This window comes from Monodon monoceros, unplaced genomic scaffold (genome assembly GCF_005190385.1).
Source record: "Monodon monoceros isolate NGI ecotype Baffin Bay Population unplaced genomic scaffold, NGI_Narwhal_1 Super_Scaffold_7, whole genome shotgun sequence".
Lineage (NCBI taxonomy): Eukaryota > Metazoa > Chordata > Mammalia > Artiodactyla > Monodontidae > Monodon > Monodon monoceros.
Genome location: NW_021703784.1, coordinates 60,803,621 through 60,824,186, shown reverse-complemented (window position 1 = coordinate 60,824,186; position 20,566 = coordinate 60,803,621). Strand labels below are relative to the sequence as shown.

The 20,566-nt window shown below is 54.3% G+C and overlaps 1 protein-coding gene across 5 annotated transcripts in view; it reads left to right on the top strand.

Annotated features, from left to right (window-relative positions):
* Positions 1-18,050, top strand: part of LMO1 (LIM domain only 1) — a 52,160-nt gene extending 34,110 nt beyond the window's left edge. For 2 of the 5 annotated variants that reach the window (XM_029208578.1, XM_029208579.1), the window contains exons 2-4: positions 740-953; positions 3,689-3,814; positions 5,611-5,982. In XM_029208578.1, coding sequence (XP_029064411.1) covers positions 740-953; positions 3,689-3,814; positions 5,611-5,716 — 446 coding nt within the window. In that variant the 3' untranslated portion in view covers positions 5,717-5,982. Of the gene's footprint in view, positions 1-525; positions 954-3,688; positions 3,815-5,610; positions 5,991-17,934 lie in introns of those variants that run through there. The other 3 variants (XM_029208581.1, XM_029208577.1, XM_029208576.1) reach the window with 3 other exon arrangements.
* The last annotated feature ends 2,516 nt before the right edge of the window (positions 18,051-20,566 follow it).

Genomic DNA, 20,566 nt, shown 5'->3' with positions numbered 1-20,566 from the left:
GGCTTCTCTTGTTGTAGAGCACCGGCTCTAGGCATGCGGGCTTCAGTAGTTGCAGCGCGGGGGTTCAGTAGTTGCGGCTCGCAGGCTCTAGAGTGCAGGCTCAGCAATTGTGGCGCACGGGCTCAGTTGCTCCGCGGCACGTGGCATCTTCCCAGACCAGGTATTGAACCCGTGTCGCCTGCATTGGCAGGCAGATTCTTAACCACTGCGCCACCAGGGAAGCCCTCACTTTCTTCTTGACGTCTCCACAATCAAGAGGCTGTAGCCTGACGTGTTAGGTTAAAATGGTCAAGCACACAGCAGTGTGAGGAAGTCTTGAGGTGGCAAAAAGATCTGGGAGTTCTAGTGGACCCCAAGCCCGAGATTCCATTCTCAGGGCTGCCGAAAGAGCCAATGGATGGTGGCTGCATGAGGAGGCCTCAGGCCTACCGTGGATCCCACGGCACAGGGGGCAGTGGCTGGAAGGAGAGGAACAACTCAGGGAGGCGGACCCGAGGACTAGCTGTGTGCCCTGCAGCAGAGCAGATGCGGGGCTCCCGCAGCTTCTGGAGGACCTTCACAGGTCAGGGGAGGAGGCCGTGCCAGGCAGGCCACACAGGGCGGGACCCAGGCCCAGGGGAGGTAGCTGCTGGGGAGACAGGGAGGGCTCCTGGAAGGGAGCAGCAGAGAGAAGCAGAGGGATGTACCCTGAGGTGGGAGCCGCAGGGCCCACCATGTCCATCTGTCTGTCCATCCGCAGGTATGCCGATGCTCTCCGTCCAGCCCAAAGGGAAGCAGAAGGGCTGCGCGGGCTGCAACCGCAAGATCAAGGACCGCTACCTGCTGAAGGCGCTGGACAAGTACTGGCACGAGGACTGCCTCAAGTGCGCCTGCTGTGACTGCCGCCTGGGCGAGGTGGGCTCCACGCTCTACACCAAGGCCAACCTCATTCTGTGCCGACGCGACTACCTGAGGTGGGCGGCCTCCCAGCCCTTCTGCTCAGAAAGCCCCATCCTCCGAGGCTGGCACCGCTCTGCCCTGCCCCTCGGACTCAGTGCCCAGCGCGGGTCCTGGGCGGGCACATCTGTTACCATTGGGCACCCAAGAGAAGCTTCCCGAGGGCACCAGTGTGGCTCTGGCCCTGCCTTTGCCAGGTGCTTTTGACCCACCCCGTCCCTGAAATCTGGGAAGGGACGCCCTGGAGGGGCTTCCAGGAGCAGGTGGGGAAGCTCTGACTTCCCTGGGCCCCTCTGGCCTGACGGTCTCCTTCTCAATCTCCCCAGGGCCCAGCTCCCCATCTTCCAGGTGGGCCCTGGGATTAAACACCCCCACGCCTGGGGAGCCTGGTAGGTAGCCAGACCCTAGAAGAAGAGCTACTGATGCTGGAACTTAAAGACCTGGGTTTGAGCTAGTCCTGAACCTCTTCCCCCACCTCAGGTTACCCCTCTGTGAATGGTGAAAAGACTACCGCTTCCCCTCCTGGCATTCCTCAGAGCTCTGACCCACCCTCCTCCACAACCCGGATCCTATTCCCCGGGGCTCCTCCTCCGCAGTTAACCCTCCCTTAGGCCATCTATGACGTCGGCAAGGCTGGAAGGAGGCCGCAGAGCAGGGGCCTTGGCGGAGACCCAACATGTGCATCTGGCTCCCCTGCAGGCTGCTGGGCGGCAGCAGGGCCTTGCGGGGAAGGAAGGCCCATCGCATTAATTAGTAGGTCATGGCCAGGCTTCTTGGGGCTCCCTCTGCTCAGGACTGGGCATGTCGGGGGGTAGGGGGGGAGGGCGGGGTTATCAGCAGAGGCTCCCCTATTTCCCCGAAGAGCCTAAGATTTACCTGCCTGCACCTTCTCTTTTAACTTCTGCCTTTGCAGGAGTTGTTTTTTTTTAAGTGGTGCTATAAACCAGGATGTGTGACTCGGTGCTCCTGACTGGGGCTGGAGGAGAGATGCTGAGGCCAGGAGGAGGGGTTAAGGATGCTTCTGGGGACTCACCCCTCGGCAACCTGGAAGGGGTCTCCAGGTCTGGAGGTTTAGGACATCACCTGGGGGCTGAACCTACCAGGTTGAGGGGGTGTGACAGACCATCTGACGAGTCCACAGGACCTGGAGAGGGACGACCACAGTACAGGATGGGCTCACCTACAGAGCTGACGCACCCACAAGCATCCTGGGCCCTGCCAGCTACTGGAGCCTGAAGGTATTCTCCCGGACTCTGGCAGAGGCTCAGGAATGACTTCGGGGCCTGGTGGGCCAGTGGGCCGGGGTGGGCGTGGGTGCGGGGCTTCCTTGAGCTGCTCAGCCCCTGAGAACGGCTGTCCAGAGCCTGCCTCTCTGCAGTCACTTCTCATTGGGCTGGTGGCCAGAAAGGCCCCTCTTGGCAAGTAGATGCTGTTGGCCCGGCCTTTGTCTGCCTTAATCTGAGCCACCAGGCAGCTCAGGCTGATGGATAATGGAGCCAAGCTCCTGTGCAGGCGCCCGAGCTTGAGCTGGACAAACCAGGGATTAGAGGGCCTCCCGCCCGCCTCTCAGCCCCCTTGCCTCACTTGGGGCTTGCGCTGCCAGTCTGCAGAGCAGAGGCCTGGCTGGCTCAGACCCCTGGAACATTCAGCAAGGACTGGCCTACATGGGGAAGGAGTGAGTTCCCTGTCCTTAGAGCTTTGCAACCAGCAGCTAAGAGGAGGGGTGCCTGCCCCAAAGAGGCGTTGTGCCAGATGGCCTTGGAACTTCCTTTTGGCATCAGTCCTGTCTTAGAAGCACCTTTGAACAGGATCATCTGGTCCAGCCTTCCCATTTTAAAGAAGGATAAACTGAGGTTCAAGAAAAGGGAGTTAGGGCTTCCCTGGTGGCGCAGTGGTTGAGAGTCCGCCTGCCGATGCAGGGGACACGGGTTCGTGCCCCGGTCTGGGAAGATCCCACATGCCGCGGAGCGGCTGGGCCCGGGAGCCGTGGCCGCTGAGCCTGCGTGTCCGGAGCCTGTGCTCCGCAACGGGAGAGGCCACGACAGTGAGAGGCCCGTGTACCACAAAAAAAAAAAAAAAGAAGAAAAAAGAAAAGGGAGTTAGGCAAGTCACACCATGAGTTGGTAGCAGAAAAAGACCACCCCATAGGGTTGTTGTCAAGATTAAATGAGTTGGTCTTTGGAGAGCCCTTAGAACAGTGCCTGGCACATAGCAAACGCTACATAGGCATTTACTAAAGGAGCTGTGACTGAGAGGTTACTGTTTTCACAACAAGCTTGTGAAGAATGTATTATGGTCCCCATTTTACCGTTGAAATAAATGAGGCTCAGAGAGACTCGGTAACTTGCCTGAGGACACACAGCCCATGATCAGCAGACTGTCTCTAAATTCAGGCTTGTGTGAGTCTGGAGTCCTTGCTCAGGGCCCAGCCCAGTGTTCTTCTGGTGACCTCAGGTGCTTGAGGGACCCCAGTGGAAGCCTGGGAGAGGGCATTGTCAGTGAAGCCGGGGGACGGGCAGTGTCAGCCAACACCTGGGTCCCCAGAGTCTCCTTCCTGGGTGAATGCGCCAATTTCTCTGAAGCCTTCTCTCTTAGCAGAATCTAGACACTGTCACCTGTGCTCCTTCCCTCTTGCCCAGGCCCACCTGCTGAACCAGGGGGAGGGCAGGTGGGGCCCTGAATGGAGGCAACTCCCCTGCCCCCCACACCACCCCAACAGGTGCCTGAGCCCTCTGCACCCTTCCCTCTGCAGGCTCTTCGGCACCACAGGAAACTGCGCCGCCTGCAGCAAGCTGATTCCAGCCTTCGAGATGGTGATGCGGGCCCGGGACAATGTATATCACCTCGACTGCTTCGCCTGCCAGCTCTGCAACCAGAGGTGAGTGCTGGCCTGTAACAGACCCAACACACTCAGCAGACCCCAGCTGACACCTGCTGCCACAGACCAGGAGTGCCATGGAGGCATGCATGCAAATGCGGGTCCTGTGTGTGCATGTTGTTGTGAGCATGCATGTTCATGCGTGTGTTTTATGTACACCTGAGCCCTGTAGCCAAATGTGTGCCCTCCGATACCGCATGTACATGTTCGTGGAGTACAGCTCTGTGCAAATGTAATGGACGGGGCCATGCATGAGCTGTGTGCAGTGTGTGTAGTGTCCATGCATTTATTTTTTTAATATATTTATTTATTAATTTTTGGCTGCATTGGGTCTTCATTGCTGCGCACAGGCTTTCTCTAGTTGTGGCGAGTGGGGGCTCTTCATTGTGGTGCGCGGTCTTCTCATTGTGGTGGCTTCTGTTCGTTGCAGAGCCCTGGCTCTAGGCACACGGGCTTCAGTGGTTGTGGCATGTGGGCTCAGTAGTTGTGGCTTGCGGGCTCTAGAGTGCAGACTTAGTAGTTGTGGCACACAGGCTTAGTTGCTCCGCGGCATATGGGATCTTCCCGGACCAGGGCTCGAACCCGTGTCCCCTGCATTGGCAGGTGGATTCTTAACCACTGCGCCACCAGAGGAGTCCCATGCATGTATTGTACATGCATGTTTTAAATGTGTGTGCACAAGAGTTCTGTATGCATGTCCTGTGCCGTGTGTGTGTGCTACATGCAGGAGCACGCATGGACATTCCAGCGAAAAAGGGTTCCCAGACCTGGAAGGTGAAATCCCCTTGGGGAACGGTCACTCACTTCTGTGATTCTGGTTCCAGCCCAGCCTTGTTTCTGGTGTTTTGGCCCCTTCTTTGTGCCCCGAGCCCCATGGGAGACCCTAGGGACCTAAGGAGCCAGAGCACTTCAACCCTGGCTGGGGGCCGGGCCCCAGAAGGCAGGCCCTTTTCTCAGGAGCCCCCAGGTGAGGAAGGAGTTCATACAAGTGTTCCCAGAGGGTGAGGTCCAGAGGGACCTGCAGGGAGTGCTGGTTTGGCTGGGGCTCTGCCCAGACCTACTGCTGGGAGGGCTCGGTGAAGTTGCAGCGCCACCTGGTGGTTGAAGTGGGATCTGCTGGGACTGAGCCTGTGACCCTGGGGTCCCAGTACAGGCCTCAGACACCCTGGGCACGTCTTTGGGGGAAGGGCTGAGTCCTCCAGCGCTTGAGGAGGACGGAGAGGGGCAGAGAGGCAAAGCAGGGCCTGCTTTGGGTTCGAGGGAAGATGGTGGGACAGCGTCACCTCCTCCTGGAAGGATGTTCCCGGAAACCCACAGATCCTGTTTAGAGGAAGAGTGCCCTTCCCTGAGCCATTTCCTTAAGCTGGGGAGGGGAACAGAGGGTTGGAAAAGTCAGCCATTTTATCCCTTCGTCGTGCTCCATCTCTGCCTCTCTCCTTCCCTCTCCTCCGTTGGTCTTTTCCTATTTCTTTGTTCCTCCTCCCTTTCTCCCTCTCTGGCACTGAGGTACATTATTTCTACACCTGCCCTCCGACCTCAGCCCCGCTCCCACCTCCACAGGAGCTCTGACTATGTGGAAGGGCTGTGGCCCAGGCTTATCTGTGTGTCTTACGCCCCAGGCTGCAGGGCCTGGCCGAGAGACTTTCAGGGATCCCCTCTGGAAAGCTCAAGGAGCAGGCTCCCCGGGACCTCACTTCCCACACGTCCACTTCCTGGGCCGGGCGGGGTCCTGTCTGGAGCCGCCACCGTCCACTGGGACCCCTCCATGGCCTCTCTCTCCTGCTTGGATTTTCCAGATTTTGTGTGGGAGACAAATTCTTCCTGAAGAACAACATGATCTTGTGTCAGATGGACTATGAGGAGGGGCAACTCAATGGCACCTTTGAGCCCCAGGTTCAGTGACGCCCGGCGCCTGGCCGCCCGGCCCGTCCGTCCGCCCGCCTGCCTGCCCACCCGCCCGGCTGGCCAGCCGCTCTCCTGCCGATTACAGCTCCTCTGTCCTCGATGGGAGGAAGGGCCCTTCCTCCAGCGCCGCCCGTCTGTGTGTGACCCCTCCTGGGGCCAGGCTGGGCCTGTACAGTCTGTCTTCTGTATATAAATGGGAACATTTATTTTATGAGAAATGTAATGCGATTTTATTACTGGCGTGGATTAAACTTATGAATGTTTCCGGGGAGGTTATTCTGCATTGATCACATGACTGACACAGACCTGGGGCCCCTCCCCTTGGCTTGGGAGTAAAACAAGACCCTCCCCTTGGTCCTTGGTTGTGGGGGGCGTGCCTGGGGCTCTAGTGTATGCCGTGGCCCGCAGGGCGGCTCCAGGTGGGCTTTAGCGGGAAGAAGCTGGAGGGGAGGGGACAACCCCAAGCACCCCCTCAGCCAGAAGGTGGGGCTAGGGTGTCCTCCCCCTCCCCCGGCAGAGCATATACCCTGGCCCCCGAGATGAAAACCTCCCTTCCCTGGGCTCCTGTGTTACATCCACCATTGAAACCCCCCAGACTGCCCAGACAGGGACCCAGCTCTGGTCTGCCTCCATGGTAGGACCCCAAATCCTGAGCTCCCTGCCATGGGAGCTCCATTCTTAAACCCCTCTTAACCTTCATGGGGACGGACAGCATCTGCTGTCTCTTCCTTACAGCCTGGGCCCAACCTGGGGCCTGCCTTTCTGCTCCCCTGGATGAGTGAGAACAATTCTGTTTCCCTGTTAACTCAGCCCACGCAGGCGGGAGGTTTTCGTTCATTTCCGTCAGCAAATCTGTCTGTCTCAGCCCTGCGCTGCAAGTACCAGGCACAAGGATGAATCATGGACTGGACACAGTCCGTGCCCTTGAGGAGAAGGGGGAAAGCCAGGAAAACAAACAGAGCACATCAAGGTGAGGATGAGCACCATGGGGAGACCTGGGACAGGCTGGTTCCCTCCAGCAGACATGGGACCATTTGTGACGACTGCAGAGTCAGACAAGTCAACAGACACACAGTCAGACACATACGTGTACTGGCAAGCAGGAGAGATGGACACACAAGTAGATGGATGTGTAGGCAGAGATAGGTAGGGACAGACAGAACGCCGGCAGGTACTCAGGCTGGGAGGCAGCCAGACATCCAGCGGCTGAGCTAGGCTCACCCAGGGCAGCAGGGATGCTGTCTTGGTCATGGCTGAAGCCATAGCGCCGAGCACATAGCCTAGAACTGAAAAGGTATCACTGAACAGTATTAAAAAGAGAGGCTCCTTGGGTCCAAAGCCTGAACAGAGAAGGCTATATGGACAGGCTCCCCAGACCAGAGCCCAGATGGAGTTAGCCTACAGCCTCATCCTCTGCCTGCTTCTGGGCAGGGAACTGGCTGCCTGGGCGAAGCGGGGATGCGCTGCCATCTCACGTCACCTGCCCCCGGGCCTGCTCCTCCACTTGAGGGAAGCGGGAGGATGGCTGAGCTCTTATGGGCGCTTGGAGGAGGCTATGCCTCCAAGATATGGTTTTGTGGCCAGTGGCCCAGTCTGTGGGAAGGGATCTTTAGGGCCAAGGATCTTGGGGTAGGAGTTCTCTACTTTGGGACTTCCACTTTCTATGAAGGAGCCGCACCCGTGTACGTGAGAGAAAAGAGAGGCTGCAGTGGGTATATTTGAGTGGGTCTGGTGAGACCAGGGAGCTGTCGTCTGTGTGTGACCATGTGAGATTGTGAATGGGTTTGAGCACGTGAGCTTGAGGCTGGAGTCTATAATGAGGGCTTTTTTTCTCGCTCAACATGAACATTATTTCCCTGGACCGTAGCAGAGCCCTCAATGCCAGACCCTCCCTGGGCCCTTATGTCTAGGATGGCTGTGCCCACCCCAAGGACCCAAGTCCTAACTTCGGAGTCTGCTGCAGATAAAGTTGTAACAAGTTAATTACATGGTTATCGAGAGGTAACGGAGCCACTCGAATGCAGTTTCTGGGCAATTACAGTTGTTTCCAACAGAGTTACCATATTGCAGCCATGAAATAACGTGTCATTTTGCAGTAATTATGTAATTAACTTGTCTCACACTGTAGGTTGCACAACAATTAATTCACTCACAATGAGATCGACTCAAAGTCAGGCAGCCGGGCTTTGAAAGCCCCCAAGAGCAGAGCTGGCCTTCTAAGATGACCCCAGCCCCACTCCGCTTGCCCCATACCTGGTCAGGGTGCTTCCTCAGCCTAACATGGCATGGAACGTTCCAAGTTCAGCATCATGGCTCCGCTTACCGCTGCCTCACCATCCTCATCCAGGAAATGGGGATGATCTGTGTCCTGGGATCTACACTGTGAAGTGCTGTGCTTACGTGAGCTGGGGACAGCCACAAGGCTGAGATCTACACTGTGAAGTGCTGTGCTTACGTGAGCTGGGGACAGCCGCAAGGCTGAGATCTACACTGTGAAGTGCTGTGCTTACGTGAGCTGGGGACAGCCGCAAGGCTGAGATCTACACTGCGAAGTGCTGTGCTTACGTGAGCTGGGGTCACCATCCTGGATATCATGAGGTCCTGAGTAGGAAACCCTTTGCACAGGAAGACCCATAGCAGTCCACAGCTGCCCCCAGGAAGAGGCCACACAGGCGTTGCCTCGGCAGGTGTAGAACCAATGGTAGGGGGGAGGGGAGAGAGCCAGAGAGGAGACCAATCTCCCTCTGTAGCAGGGCAACCAAGCTGGGGCTGGAATGGCTACTGGGGGCCGGGGATTATGCACCTGGAGAGGATTTGCAACCCCCAGAGGAAACCCAGGAAAAGCCTGATCTCCCCCGCCTCCCCAGCCACTGTGTATGAGAAACTTGTTTAAGTGTAGGGCATGAATCGTCCTGACCTGGTTCTCCTTGAGGCCGTAGCTCACCACGGAGGATTGAAGTTGAGGAAGCCAGGGAGCACTGAACGTGAACCATTAGAGGCTGTAGCAGCTCAAGCCTCAGCCTGGGGCTTGTGGGTAGTGGGGATGTGGAAAGCCTTGCACTAGCTATGCACAAATCCCCTCCATCCCCAGCCAGCCCCTGGGACCCCATCTCCCCACCTGCTTTCCTTAGTGCCCTGGTGTCAGAGATACTCTAACAAGGGGCCTGGGACCCATGGAACATGACACCTGCTTATGCCCCCGCTCCTTGGTCTGAAGCTGGACCGCATAGTCTGTGTTTAGAAAGAAGTTGGATTTTAACCTTGACACTGCTGCAGGGCCCATCATGGAATCTCGTATGGGTCCTCTTCTCCTGGGCCTGGTCCCAGAAACCATGCCCCATATCATGAGACATGTAGGAGCCACAGGTGGAATCCACGTGAAATTCCTGCCTGGGAAATCTCACCTCTACATGGAGATAACTGCTCTCGCCCTTAAAGCTGTCAGACATAGTCAAGGCCAGACTAAATCTGGCACTGAGTGATCCCCAGCACCACCCATCTGCGGGTGCTGCCACCAGGTGAGGGTAGGTTAAGGAAAGATGCTTTGTAGCTGTGACTGTGTATCACTCTTGGTGAAAATTCCAGTGAGAGAATTCTGTCAGTCTGCAAGTCAATATTTAGCTATATGTTACCTCCCAAACTATAATTAGCTAAAAATGAATGAATAAAGATGGGCTGATACGAAGGTAAGTTGGTCCAGAAAAATACTTGATCAAGATTGGTTTATCATGAAAAAATGATCAGATGACCCAAACACATACACACACACACACACACACACACATACACACGCGTGCACGTGCACACAACTAAAATCCAGAAAAGGGTGCTGGTTCATCGGCACCTCATGAGCAAACCTCATCTCTGCTCCTGGCCCCTGGGGAAGACTCTTATACTGCTTTATCCCAGCAAAGGTAGCAACCTCCTACCCCCAGACACGAGGTTGAAGGGTGTCCAGATCTCTTCAGGCTCTTGGTACATCCAGAGTAGATTGTTCCTGAGCTCCCTCCTGTTGGGGCCATTTTCCGTCACCCAGCAATAGCCCCTCCAACCAGTGGGTCTGCCCGCAACCTAGAGACAACCTCTCTGTTTCTGCTGCCATGTTGAGCCCCGAGGCTCCAGTGAGGCCACACTCACCCACTCTCCCCTCGGGGCTGGGTCCAGTGCTCACGCAATAAGTTTCACATCAAACTTCTTTCCACCATGTGGTTTTTCCCTTTCTCCACCTGCACCCCCTTCTTGGATCAGGGGACGTCCCTTGCTGGGGCTCCTTCCACCTGGGTTAGACCCTCATGACCCTCGCTAGGGGCTCAGGGCCGCACCTAGGAAGGGGAACGCCATTGCTGCTCAAGGCATTCATCAGGGGTGCAGGGCAGAGGTGAGAGGCACTTTACTATGAAACTGCTGCAGCAGGAAGAGGGAGAAGCTGGGCCAGGCCTCAGAAAGGAGGGAGAGAAATTAGCTTTTAAAACCTATTTCCAGTGGGGGAAAAAAGACCTGGATTCAAATATTCTGGACTCTACAAAATGGTTTTTATTCTGGGGCAGCATCCATCTTTCTGAGAACTGATGGAAACCCTCTGTGCTGCTGGGTTCCCCAAAACACTGGTTTCTCCCTCTCTTCAGACCCCAGGCTGCACACCTACCCAAGGCTTCCAGTAGGTGCTGCCTAGATCCCGATTCTCTGAACTCACATGCTCGGAGCCCAAGACAAGCAGCCCAGTCCCAAGTCTATCCCACTGGCACTGGGTTTGGCAGAGATTATGGCCTTTGAAGGGAAAGCGTGAGTCCCTCGGGGGCTCAGGCGCCCTTTGGCTGCCTGTGGCGCCCAGGTTGGAGGTCTGCATCCCCCCATTCCCCTGCCTTCTTTGCAGGCACAACCAGATTCCAGAGGAGAGCTGGGCCAGGGGCTCTTCCCTCAGCTTGACTTACAGACTCACACCTCCTGGGTCTGCTCCGTGAGCAGTGGGAAGCCCTTTGGTGGCCAGAGTTCCCTATAGTTCTGGAAGGCAGGTACACTGTTGTCTTCTAGAGTCTGAGGTGCTAAAGGGACTGAGGCAGTTCCCAGGCCACACCTCTCGTACTACCTGGTCTCCTGCTGCACTTGGGGACCACGGGGGCTTTCCCCACAGGGGCCCAAAGGCTTCCCCCAAATGACCCAGGCTCCCCTTCTCCTGCCTCCCTCCCCATCTGCCAGCACAGATCAGGGACCACTTACCTGAGACAGAGGAACACAGAGACAGGGAGAGGTGAGCGAGGGAATGAGAGGCAGGGAAGGGAGGGAGGAAAGGAGAGAGTGAGGAAAGGGAGGAGAAGGGGACGTGGGAGAGATGAGACAGAGGGCAGGAGAGAAGGGAGAGAGAGTGGGCAAAGAGTCTGGGAAGAATCTTCTAACTGCCGGGAAGGCGTGGGGTGAGGGCAACCATGGTGGCAAAGGGCAGTGTGGCATGGTGGTGGCATGTGGCTCAGGGGCCAGATTACGTGGGTTCTGATCATAGCTCCTCTGCTTGGCAGCTGTACAGCCTTGGGCAGCTTACCTACTCCCATCTTACAGATGAGGAGTTTTCTCATCCTTACAAGGGGCGTGTTGATGGTACCTACTTCTCAGGGCTGCCTTGAACATTAGCTGAGTTGTCACATGGACAGCACATACTCACAGCTGCGACCGGCTCATGGTAAACAACAGAACATGTAGTCACTGCTGGAACATTCACTATATACAGCCAGGTCTAGGTCCACTTGTTCTGAGGCCTGAGACCCTCCCACAGGAGGCCTGGGCTCCCCACAGCAGCCTCTAACTGCACCCCGCAGGCTGTTCCTGGGCATCGGTGTGTGCTTTCTGGAAAGGGCACTGCACCCTGGGACCAGTGTGGGACAAACTCCGTGGGCTTTCATAAGTAAAAACACGCCTAACCCACTTGAGCCACTTGTAACTCTATTAGGGAAGTGCTATTTTTATCACCCCCGTTGCTACGGGTGCTATTATTATCATCATCCCCTTTTCACCGTTGAAGAAACTGAGGCTCAAAGAGCCATTCTAGCAAGTAATAGAACCTCGATCTGAATTCAGACCCGTTCTAACTCCAGATTCCATACAGGTAATTCTCATGTGAAATGGACACCTAGAGGCAGCCCTGTGCAGTGGAAGGATCTAGGAGTGCACAGTAGCTTTTACCCATGACAGAGCCCCTGGACCCCCTGCCCTACCCCTGTTTCTCACTACAAACCATCCCCCAACTGAGAGCTTGTTTCTTGGGTAAGGAGGGCCCTTGGGCACTTCTGTCTCTTATTGCACATCCTAACTGAGCCTGTCACTGGTCCTGGCCTATGCTGGGTGCTGAGTGGGATGAGCAATTCCAGATGATGGAGTCAGAGGCAGTGCAGGGTGGAGCAGTGGTGGGACTCCAGGCAGCTCATCCAGTCCCCGGGCTGGAGGTTTCTCAGTCATCCAGTCCCTGAGCTGGAGGTTTCTCAGTCATCCAATCCCTGAGCTGGAGGTTTCTCAGTCATCCAGTCCCTGAGCTGGAGGTTTCTCAGTCATCCAGTCCCTGAGCTGGAGGTTTCTCAGGGAGGCAGTCCCCAGTGCATCATCATTCATTCAGTCACGGAACCAGCCTGCCAGCCAGTGAGCAGACATGAATCAAGTGTCTGCTACATGCCAGGCATGGTGCTGGGCGCAGAGGAATGGAAATGCCAGTGGAGAAGGCAGACAGGGTCCTTCTCTGTGTGTAGTTTACAGCCAGCCTAGTGGGGGAGAGAGATGATAAACAAATAGATCAATAACAAGCTAAATATAGTTCTGAATAGCTAGAGGGCGGCCTACTTTAGACAGAGTGAGAAGGAATGACGTTTTCTGGCCCATTCTTATGGACCATCTTAATCAAAGGGCTCACTTTGGGGGAACTGAGGACCAGAGAGGAAGCAACAGCTCGGGCACACTGTAGCCAGCCTGGTCTGGAAGCCTGACCTCCTGGCCCTCAGCCTGGCCCAGGGCTCTGTCTCCTGCGTCCTGAGACCTGCGTTCCAGCCAAGGGTCCTACTTGGGCACACAGTGCGTGGAGGAGAGAAAGCATCACTCAGCCCCGATGCCTGCTCGCTGCTTCTCTTCCTTTGTTTTCCAGGTTAACAAGAAATAGTTTTCCTTAAAATACCAAGAAACTGGGCTTGGGATCTTGGCTGCCATCACAGGTCTCCTTGCCCCACAATACCACTAACTTGGGACATGTCGACTGGATCCATGGCTTCTGGGGAATTCTAGCCTGCTTGTTCTGAACACCTGGAATTACTACCCTCCACAGAGGAGGCATCAAGAAAGTAGGTTTCTCTGCAGACTCTGCATGACCAGTTTTCCAGGGAAAAAGAAGATTTGCTGTAAAAGCAGGAATTGGCAATGCACAGAGGGCCACAGGACAATGGGACCAGCATGACCAGTCCTCCTTTTTCTCTTCTCCAGACCTCACCACCCTCAGCCTGGCTGGTCTGTTCTGAGGGGAGGAGGTCCAGGTTGAGGCTCAGCCTCAGGGTTCCTAATGGACTGTCCTGGCCCAGAGAGGGGGCAAGGCAGGTGGGTTTCTCTTAGCTGTGCATCACAGAGCTGAGGCTGGGAACTCCTGCTGCTGCCAACAGTGCACCCCATCAGGTGCCCCCCGGAGGAAGGGTTGTTTTGTCTGGCTCCTGTGGACACCCCTCCTGCTTCATCCTGGCCTTTCATGCAGGGCCATGGATTTCCAGAATCCAGCTAACACCAGAGCCGCCTGCTTCTAGGCTGGGGACGCCAGGCGACCATCCACCCCTACCCTCTCACAGTGAAGAACTGAGGGGGACTTGGCATAAAGTAGGGCTGGAGTTGACACTGGCTCCGTGAGGCTCAGGAGACCCTGGACCCCCTTCTCCAAGTTCCCACAGGCTGGCTGCCCCTCAGCCTGGGGCCCAGCTGGCCTGGCCTGGCCTTCACGCCCTCCCCTGCACCTGTCTTCTTATTTAGGGCCTGTTTGGAAGCTAATCCCTGTGTTCATTAAGTGACCCCTCCTCCCGCCCCTCTGCTCTCATTAGAAACAAGAGAGCTAATTACTAACTGCTCTGAGGCCTCACCACAGGCCATTTTAGAACTGATGTGGCCCTTAAAATGGGATTTAAAAATCTCATTTCCCTGTAATGAAGCGGGCTGCCCTTCCCTCCCTGTTAAGGCTAATTACTACCACTTCCCACCTGTAGAGGGATCCTGTACCTTGTCCTCCCACCCAGCCTCAGGCTGTGGCTGTTCACAGGAGCCTCCCGGCTGTTGGGCAGTGGAAGCATCATCAGAGGACCCTCTCCCTCCAGGCACGTGCCCCAGTGGGTTCAGGAAGGCCGAGCTTGGAGGAGACTGCGCAGGATGGGCCCGAACTGGTAGGGCTGGATGAAGAGACAGTGTTGAGGAGGAGGGGTAAAGGGAAAACCAGTGCTGAACTGTGGCCATCATCCCCTCCGGAGCTTCAAAATTTCCCTGCTTAAAGGCAAGACTTGAACAGGCCCTGTAGAAGGGAGGATGGGATTACGGCTGTGGAGCTCCCTGGAGCTCTCCGTGGTCCTGAACTTTTTGAGGCCGAGCCCTTTGGTCCTCAATCAGCCACAGAGTGGAAACCGTGGTGGAAATCACCTCCAAGTATTACGATGTGGGCTTCGCCTGGAAGACAGGAGCTCACTGCCTCCAGAAGCAGCTGGATTCTAAGGGAGGCCCCTGTTTAGGCCCCTCTAACTCCAGGAAATGACGCCAACAGCGCCCTTCATTGTGACCTGTCTTCTTCCCCTCTGCCTCCTGTCTGGGACCTGCAAGGTGGAAAAACCAAACTAAAAAAGGGCAATCTTTTTTTTTTTTTTTTTTTTGGCCATGCCACGTGGCTTGCGGGATTAGTTCCCCGACCAGGGATTAAACCCGGCCCCCCTGAAGTCGAAGCACAGAGTCCTAACCACTGGACCGCCAGGGAATTCCCAAGGGGCAGTCTTCATTTTGTCATATGTGTAAGTTTGTTTCATTTCAAAACTACAATTTTCTTTTGCACTTTAAATATTATATTTATTTTAAATCATATAGGGGGATGCCTTAACACTGTTTCCTTAATTTAGGGCCTCTAACTTGGGCTCCCAACTCCATCCGGCTCTGCTCCCCTGTGTTCACTGGGGGATTTGCTACATAATCCTAGAGGTCCCTCCCCTCCCACATTCTGGGAGCCCTTGAGTCCCCTGTCAAAGGACATGTGGTGGTAGGCTGTTACTGCATGCTGTCTTCCCAGCCCCACCAGCAGTAGATGTCCACCAGTGTTTAGCCCATAAACTGTTAGAATGGGAATATAAGAAGAAAAGTGGCATGGCCTGTCCTGCTGGGGACCCCCAAGCCTCCACAGTGCAAGCCCTATCTCAGGCCAAGCAGGGGTCAGACTCTACCTTCCACCACTGGCTTTGTCTCTTGTGTGACCGTCACCACCAGCAGCGCTTTGAAGAGTGAAGCATCATGTCCCTAACCCCCCATCCTCTGCCCTGCCAGTCCTGTACACCTTCAAGCTTCACCTTCTGATTTTTGCAGGAAAACAGCCAAGGATAAAAGCTCCACACAGAGGAAGGGGCACAGATCCCAGAGTCCCACAGTACATGTAAATTCCGGGCTCCTGACCCCACCTGGGTGATGAGCGGATCCCCATTACACTTCTGGTTGCCTTTATTTCCTCAAGGAATGCTCACATTTCTACCTACCCCCGCTGCTCATCAGTATCCCCTTTGTCCAGCAAAATAATGCCCTTAGGCCTGAAGAGACTTTAGAGGCAGGATATCAAGAGCCCCTTGCTCCCTGTGGACCGTCTACATTCCTGAGGTCACAGACCTGTACCCTCTGGGAAATTATCCACCCAACAGCGCAAATGACAACTCCCCATAATGGAAATGTCTCTGCTTATTAAATCCATGTCCCCTCCATTGCTGTATTTGTCTCACAACCTCCCTGGGAGAGCACAGGTTCATAGGCCCATTTTACAGGTGAGGAAATAAATGACATTGTAATGTGGCCAAGTGGTGCAGAGGAGGGGATAGAAGTCAGCTCTTCTGTATCTTGGGGCAGGACGCCTGCTCTGTGGTTCCTCAGGCATGCATCATCAATAAAAGCCATCCACAGTGAGGATGAATGAATGAGTATCATGTTGTGAGAACTCTGAAGAGGAGGTGTGGTAAAAAAATATCTGAGAGGAGGTGGATACAGAGTTGCTTCCTACAGAAAGAATAGCTAGAAATATGAGGGAAGCCCTTACAGGTACAGGGGGAAGTTGACTGGTTGAGACAGAAGACGGGACATGGGGAGGTAGAATGTGTTTGGAGTTGACATGGGAGACAAGAAATTAAGAAGAGTTTAAGCCTTTATGTGCAAGGCAATAGAGAGCTATAATAGGTTCCTGAGCAGGACACATGGCACATAGGTAAGTAGGCTAGAAGTAGAGAGCAGTTCACAGAGATACTGGATGGTCTCTGGCTTGTGGGACAAGGCACATGATCCGGGTCAGGGGGTGCCCTTGACTGGGGAGGACTCTGAGGTCTGATAGACCAGAAGTGTTCAACAGGTGGCAGAGTTCAGCACCATGGGGTGATATTTTTAAACACTGCCTCTCCCGAGGGGTAATAATGCTAACTGCAAGCAGAGATGATCAATCTCTTGGCTAAAAATTGGGCATGACATGGCCTAGGACAGAGTTCTGTGGCTGGTCACTAGGCACCTCCTATCAGGCTCCCATTATTTGGTCCTCTTTGGGGGCAGTTCTTCAAAGAGCTGAGTAGTAACATGTCACACAATTTTCCATCACAGGCACGGATGAGGTTGTGAAAGAATTTATCTGAAGTACAGACATCGCAAATCATCCCCGATAGCTGTCTAGTGACATAGGCAGAAAAGAGTGAGGTTGGTTTAACTCCTCCATCCATCCCTCCCTCTTTCCATTCCTCCTTCCATCCACTTTTCTATCTATCCAAGGCATGTTGAGCATCTAATATAGGATAAGGCAAGAGGGATACAAAAGAAATGGAGCGAAGTCCCTGCCCTCAGAAACTCTCACAGAAAGGAAGGGCGTCAGGAGCCAGCCAGTGACAAAGTCATAACTCAGAGTTGTCGGTGTCACGATAGAGCTTCAGAAAGAAGGGAGAGAAGGTGACTAACTCAGCCTGGCAAACAGGAGAGTTTCTGAGGAAAGGACACTTGAACCATCAAACAAGGGAGGATGAGCATGGCAGGCAGCGGGTAAAGGCCCAGAAGTGGGAGAGAGTGGGCTTGGGTGGAGGGCGTCCAGGAGCTCGGTGTGCCTGCAACACAGAGGCCCCAGGGGAGAGTGGCCAGGCTGCTTGCAGGGGCCCTCATGTCAGGCAGGGGAGATGGCCCTTTATCCTCGAAGCAACAGGGAAACGTCACAGCTTTGTAAATGGAACAAGGACATGATCAGATTTGTACTCTTTGAAAGATCACTCTGGGGTGATGTAAAGGGTGAATCAGAGGGAGCAGACACCAGGGGTGGGGACACCTGCACTTTCAATTGCCCAGGTGAGAAGTGAGTTTTGCATAACTTGCTCCTCATGGGCCCCTGCTGGGATTTTTTAATTTTTATACCCATTCAAAAACCATATACTAGAACCCTCCTGGGGATGCAGAGGTGAAGTGCTCTACCTGCCATAGCCTCTCAGGTCTGCTTTTTTCCCTTTTCAGAAAACCCAGCCTCCCGTATCTCCTCCCAAAGACTTTTACCCATGTTCTGCTCCTAGGGCTTCTGCAAGCACAGAGAATAAAATAGCCAAAGGAACGGTGTTCATATTGGGTAAACAATTTTTTATGAGTAGAGATGGACTGTGGCCACCTCCTCAGTACAACCCCCTGTTACCAGGGAAGACATTTGGGGCTTACAGAGAAAGGAATTGAGAATGGTGCCAATATCCCAAATGACTCAGGGGGGAGCATTTTCTGTGAATGGAGGAGCCTGTGAAAGCAGGATCAGAAATGAGTCAAACACTTCCTTAGTACAATAATTCCAGGTCATAATTATTGGAGAGAAATAAAAATCAGGTTATTAGGAGGAATATGCATTCCTCTGGTGAGAATCAGCTTTGTTGCAGTGGTGAATATCTCTTAGGTAAATCCAGGAAGAAGCAGTGTATGTCTGGTTGAGAGACTGAAGTAGAGTCAAAGTTTGAACATCTTTTTCTCTCCCACAGGAACTAGGGAGCAGCTCCCTGAGACACCCTATATGGTGGACGTTTGGTTGACTCCCAGCCTCCATCCCACAGATTATCAGTCTAAATCAAAAGAGTACACCTGGCCCCTATTATTGGCCCAGAGTGAGTAGGTATACAAGTTGTCTTGAGGAAGCTCTGTTTGCCACCGGAAGCATCTTATGACCGCAAAGGAAACCAGCCTTAGAATGAAGCTGACACGCAGGAAGGCAGAATGGAGGAATGGAAACCCCTATGTCCTTGATGGCTTCATTAAGCTGCCGGAAGTACATACTTGGGGCCCACCCTATCTCTGGTGTCTTTATTCTTTGTGGCTCCTTTTCAAAACAATGAATCTGAACCTTGGAGGATAGGAGGTGTTGGGAGGAGTGGGACCCCTTGCTAAGAACCTATTGCCAGCTAGGCTGCATTAACACAATATAGTGTCTAAAATGTGGAAGGTGATGGGTTCACACTGCTGTCTCCTGGCCAGACCACCTCTGTGCTTTGGACATCGGAAAGGAGGTCCAGGACGGCAGGGAGAAGGGAGACCTTGCTAGATGAGGAGTTTGTTTGTTTGTTTTGTGGGTTTGTTTGTTTGTTTGTTTGCCGCACCAAGCGGCTTGCAGGATCTCAGTTCCCCGACCAGGTATCGAACCTGAGCCCCTGCGGTGGAAGCACAGAGTCCTAACCACTGGACCGCCCGGGAATTCCCAGCAACTGAGCTTGTTAACTACAGAAGAACAGCCTCTGGGCCATGGTGTTCCTGTCTGGAGAGTAAAGTTGTCAAAAGTGGTGTCTGGCAAAGTGGGGTTTGATGTCTGGTGCTGTTACTTTCATACTAGGTTATGTCACACGTCTGTGCCTCAAAATCTCACCTCACAGGGATATTAGGAAGACTAAATGAGGTGGTGCATAATAGGCCCCTAGTACTGTGTGTGGCACATAGTAGTTCCTCAATTAACGTTAGATATGATTATGATTATTGCTGTTATTAGCTGAATGGTTGTCATGCGGACAGGGAGATTCGGGGTGGGGTGTTAGAGGGAGGAGCATGCAGACTCCATACAAGGATGACTCTTTTTGTTTTGTTTTGTTTTTTTTGCGGTACGCGGGCCTCTCACTGCTGTGGCCTCTCCCATTGCGGAGCACAGGCTCTGGACACGCAGGCTCAGCAGCCAGGGCTCACGGGCCCAGACGCTCCACAGCATGTGGGATTTTTCCGGACCAGGGCACGAACCCATGTCCCCTGCATCAGCAGGCGGACCCTCAACCACTGCGCCACCAGGGAAGCCCAAGGATGACTCTTATTATTAAAGCTTCCCTTCCCTGGAGGTCTTCAAACAGAGACTGAATGACCCCCCTCCCCAACTCTAAGAGCCACCTCCAGTTCTTGGACAGACTTTTGGGGTCCCTTCCACAACTTTTGCACTTGGTGGGGATGCCCATGACATCTGTCAGGCTGTCTGCTGTGACTTTATTCCAGCCCAGAGGAAAGGAAATGGGCAGATGGCATGATCCCAGCCAGTGTCTGCACAGGCGGATGCAAGACCTTCTTCCTGACTCATCTCTCTGCTCGGAAAGCCCTCAGAATTCCCCTTTCTGAACACAAGCAGCAGGATAGGGACAGGGACGAGGGCAGGAAGAGGTGGCTTAATAAAAAATCCCAATAAAACTCTGCAGCTCCTGGCGGCCAGAGGCAGATCCTGGGTATAAGCCTTCCTTAGACCCACCCACGGGGGGGACCCTGACTAATATTCCTGGAGCCTCTGTCTGCCCCCGGCTTCATTAATGATTCTGAAGGGGGCCGAGATGTCCAGCGGGTCTCCGCAGTGCTGCCTGACGATATTGCTGAGCCCTCCACATAAGCCCCACTCCAGCACACATACCCCGCCCCCCATTCCAGACCCTCTGCTGAGGAATGGGTTTGATTCAATCAGCCATTGGCCTGTGGGACCGCCTGAGTCAACTTATGGGCAGATGCCGGCTCCAGGGAGTCACACAGCCCTGGCGTGGAATTTGGAGCAGGCTTATTAAAGAACAGCAGAGAGATGCTGGGATGGGGTTCTGTTCCCTCAGAGCAACCAGACCCAGGTAGGCTCCAGCTAGGGAAGGGCTGAGCTGCAGCCGGGAAGGGCAGGTGGGAGCCGAGGTAGAGCCCACAAGGGATGCTGCTCTGCTCGTCAGAGCTGGCCTCCCTGCTGGGAGTTCTGGGTGGGACAAGCTTGGATCTTGTCCCCTCTACCTACCCCTAATATAAAGCGCAATGCTTTAAGGAGTCTGGGCTGCAAAAAGTGAAGTCTGGCCAGTCTGAAGACAGCTAGACAAAGGCCTGGTGCGGGACCTCACAGAGCACCTCGGCCCTCAGCTGCCTATAAAAGGGAGGAAAGGAGTGCGGACGTTGCAGTTCAGCTTAAAAAACAAACCTGTGAAACAGAACCAGCAGCCCCTCCCCTTCCCCCTCGCTGCAGCATTAGCAGGAGGGGCTGAAAACATTTGTTCAGAGAGAGAGAGGCGGGAAGGGGGTGGGGGGACCCTAAGTGCTTCCGCTTCCTTTTTTTTGCCAAATCATGCAGAAGATGCTGGCAGCTGCAAAGATTCAATTATGCACAATGTGAAAAATCATTTACAAAAA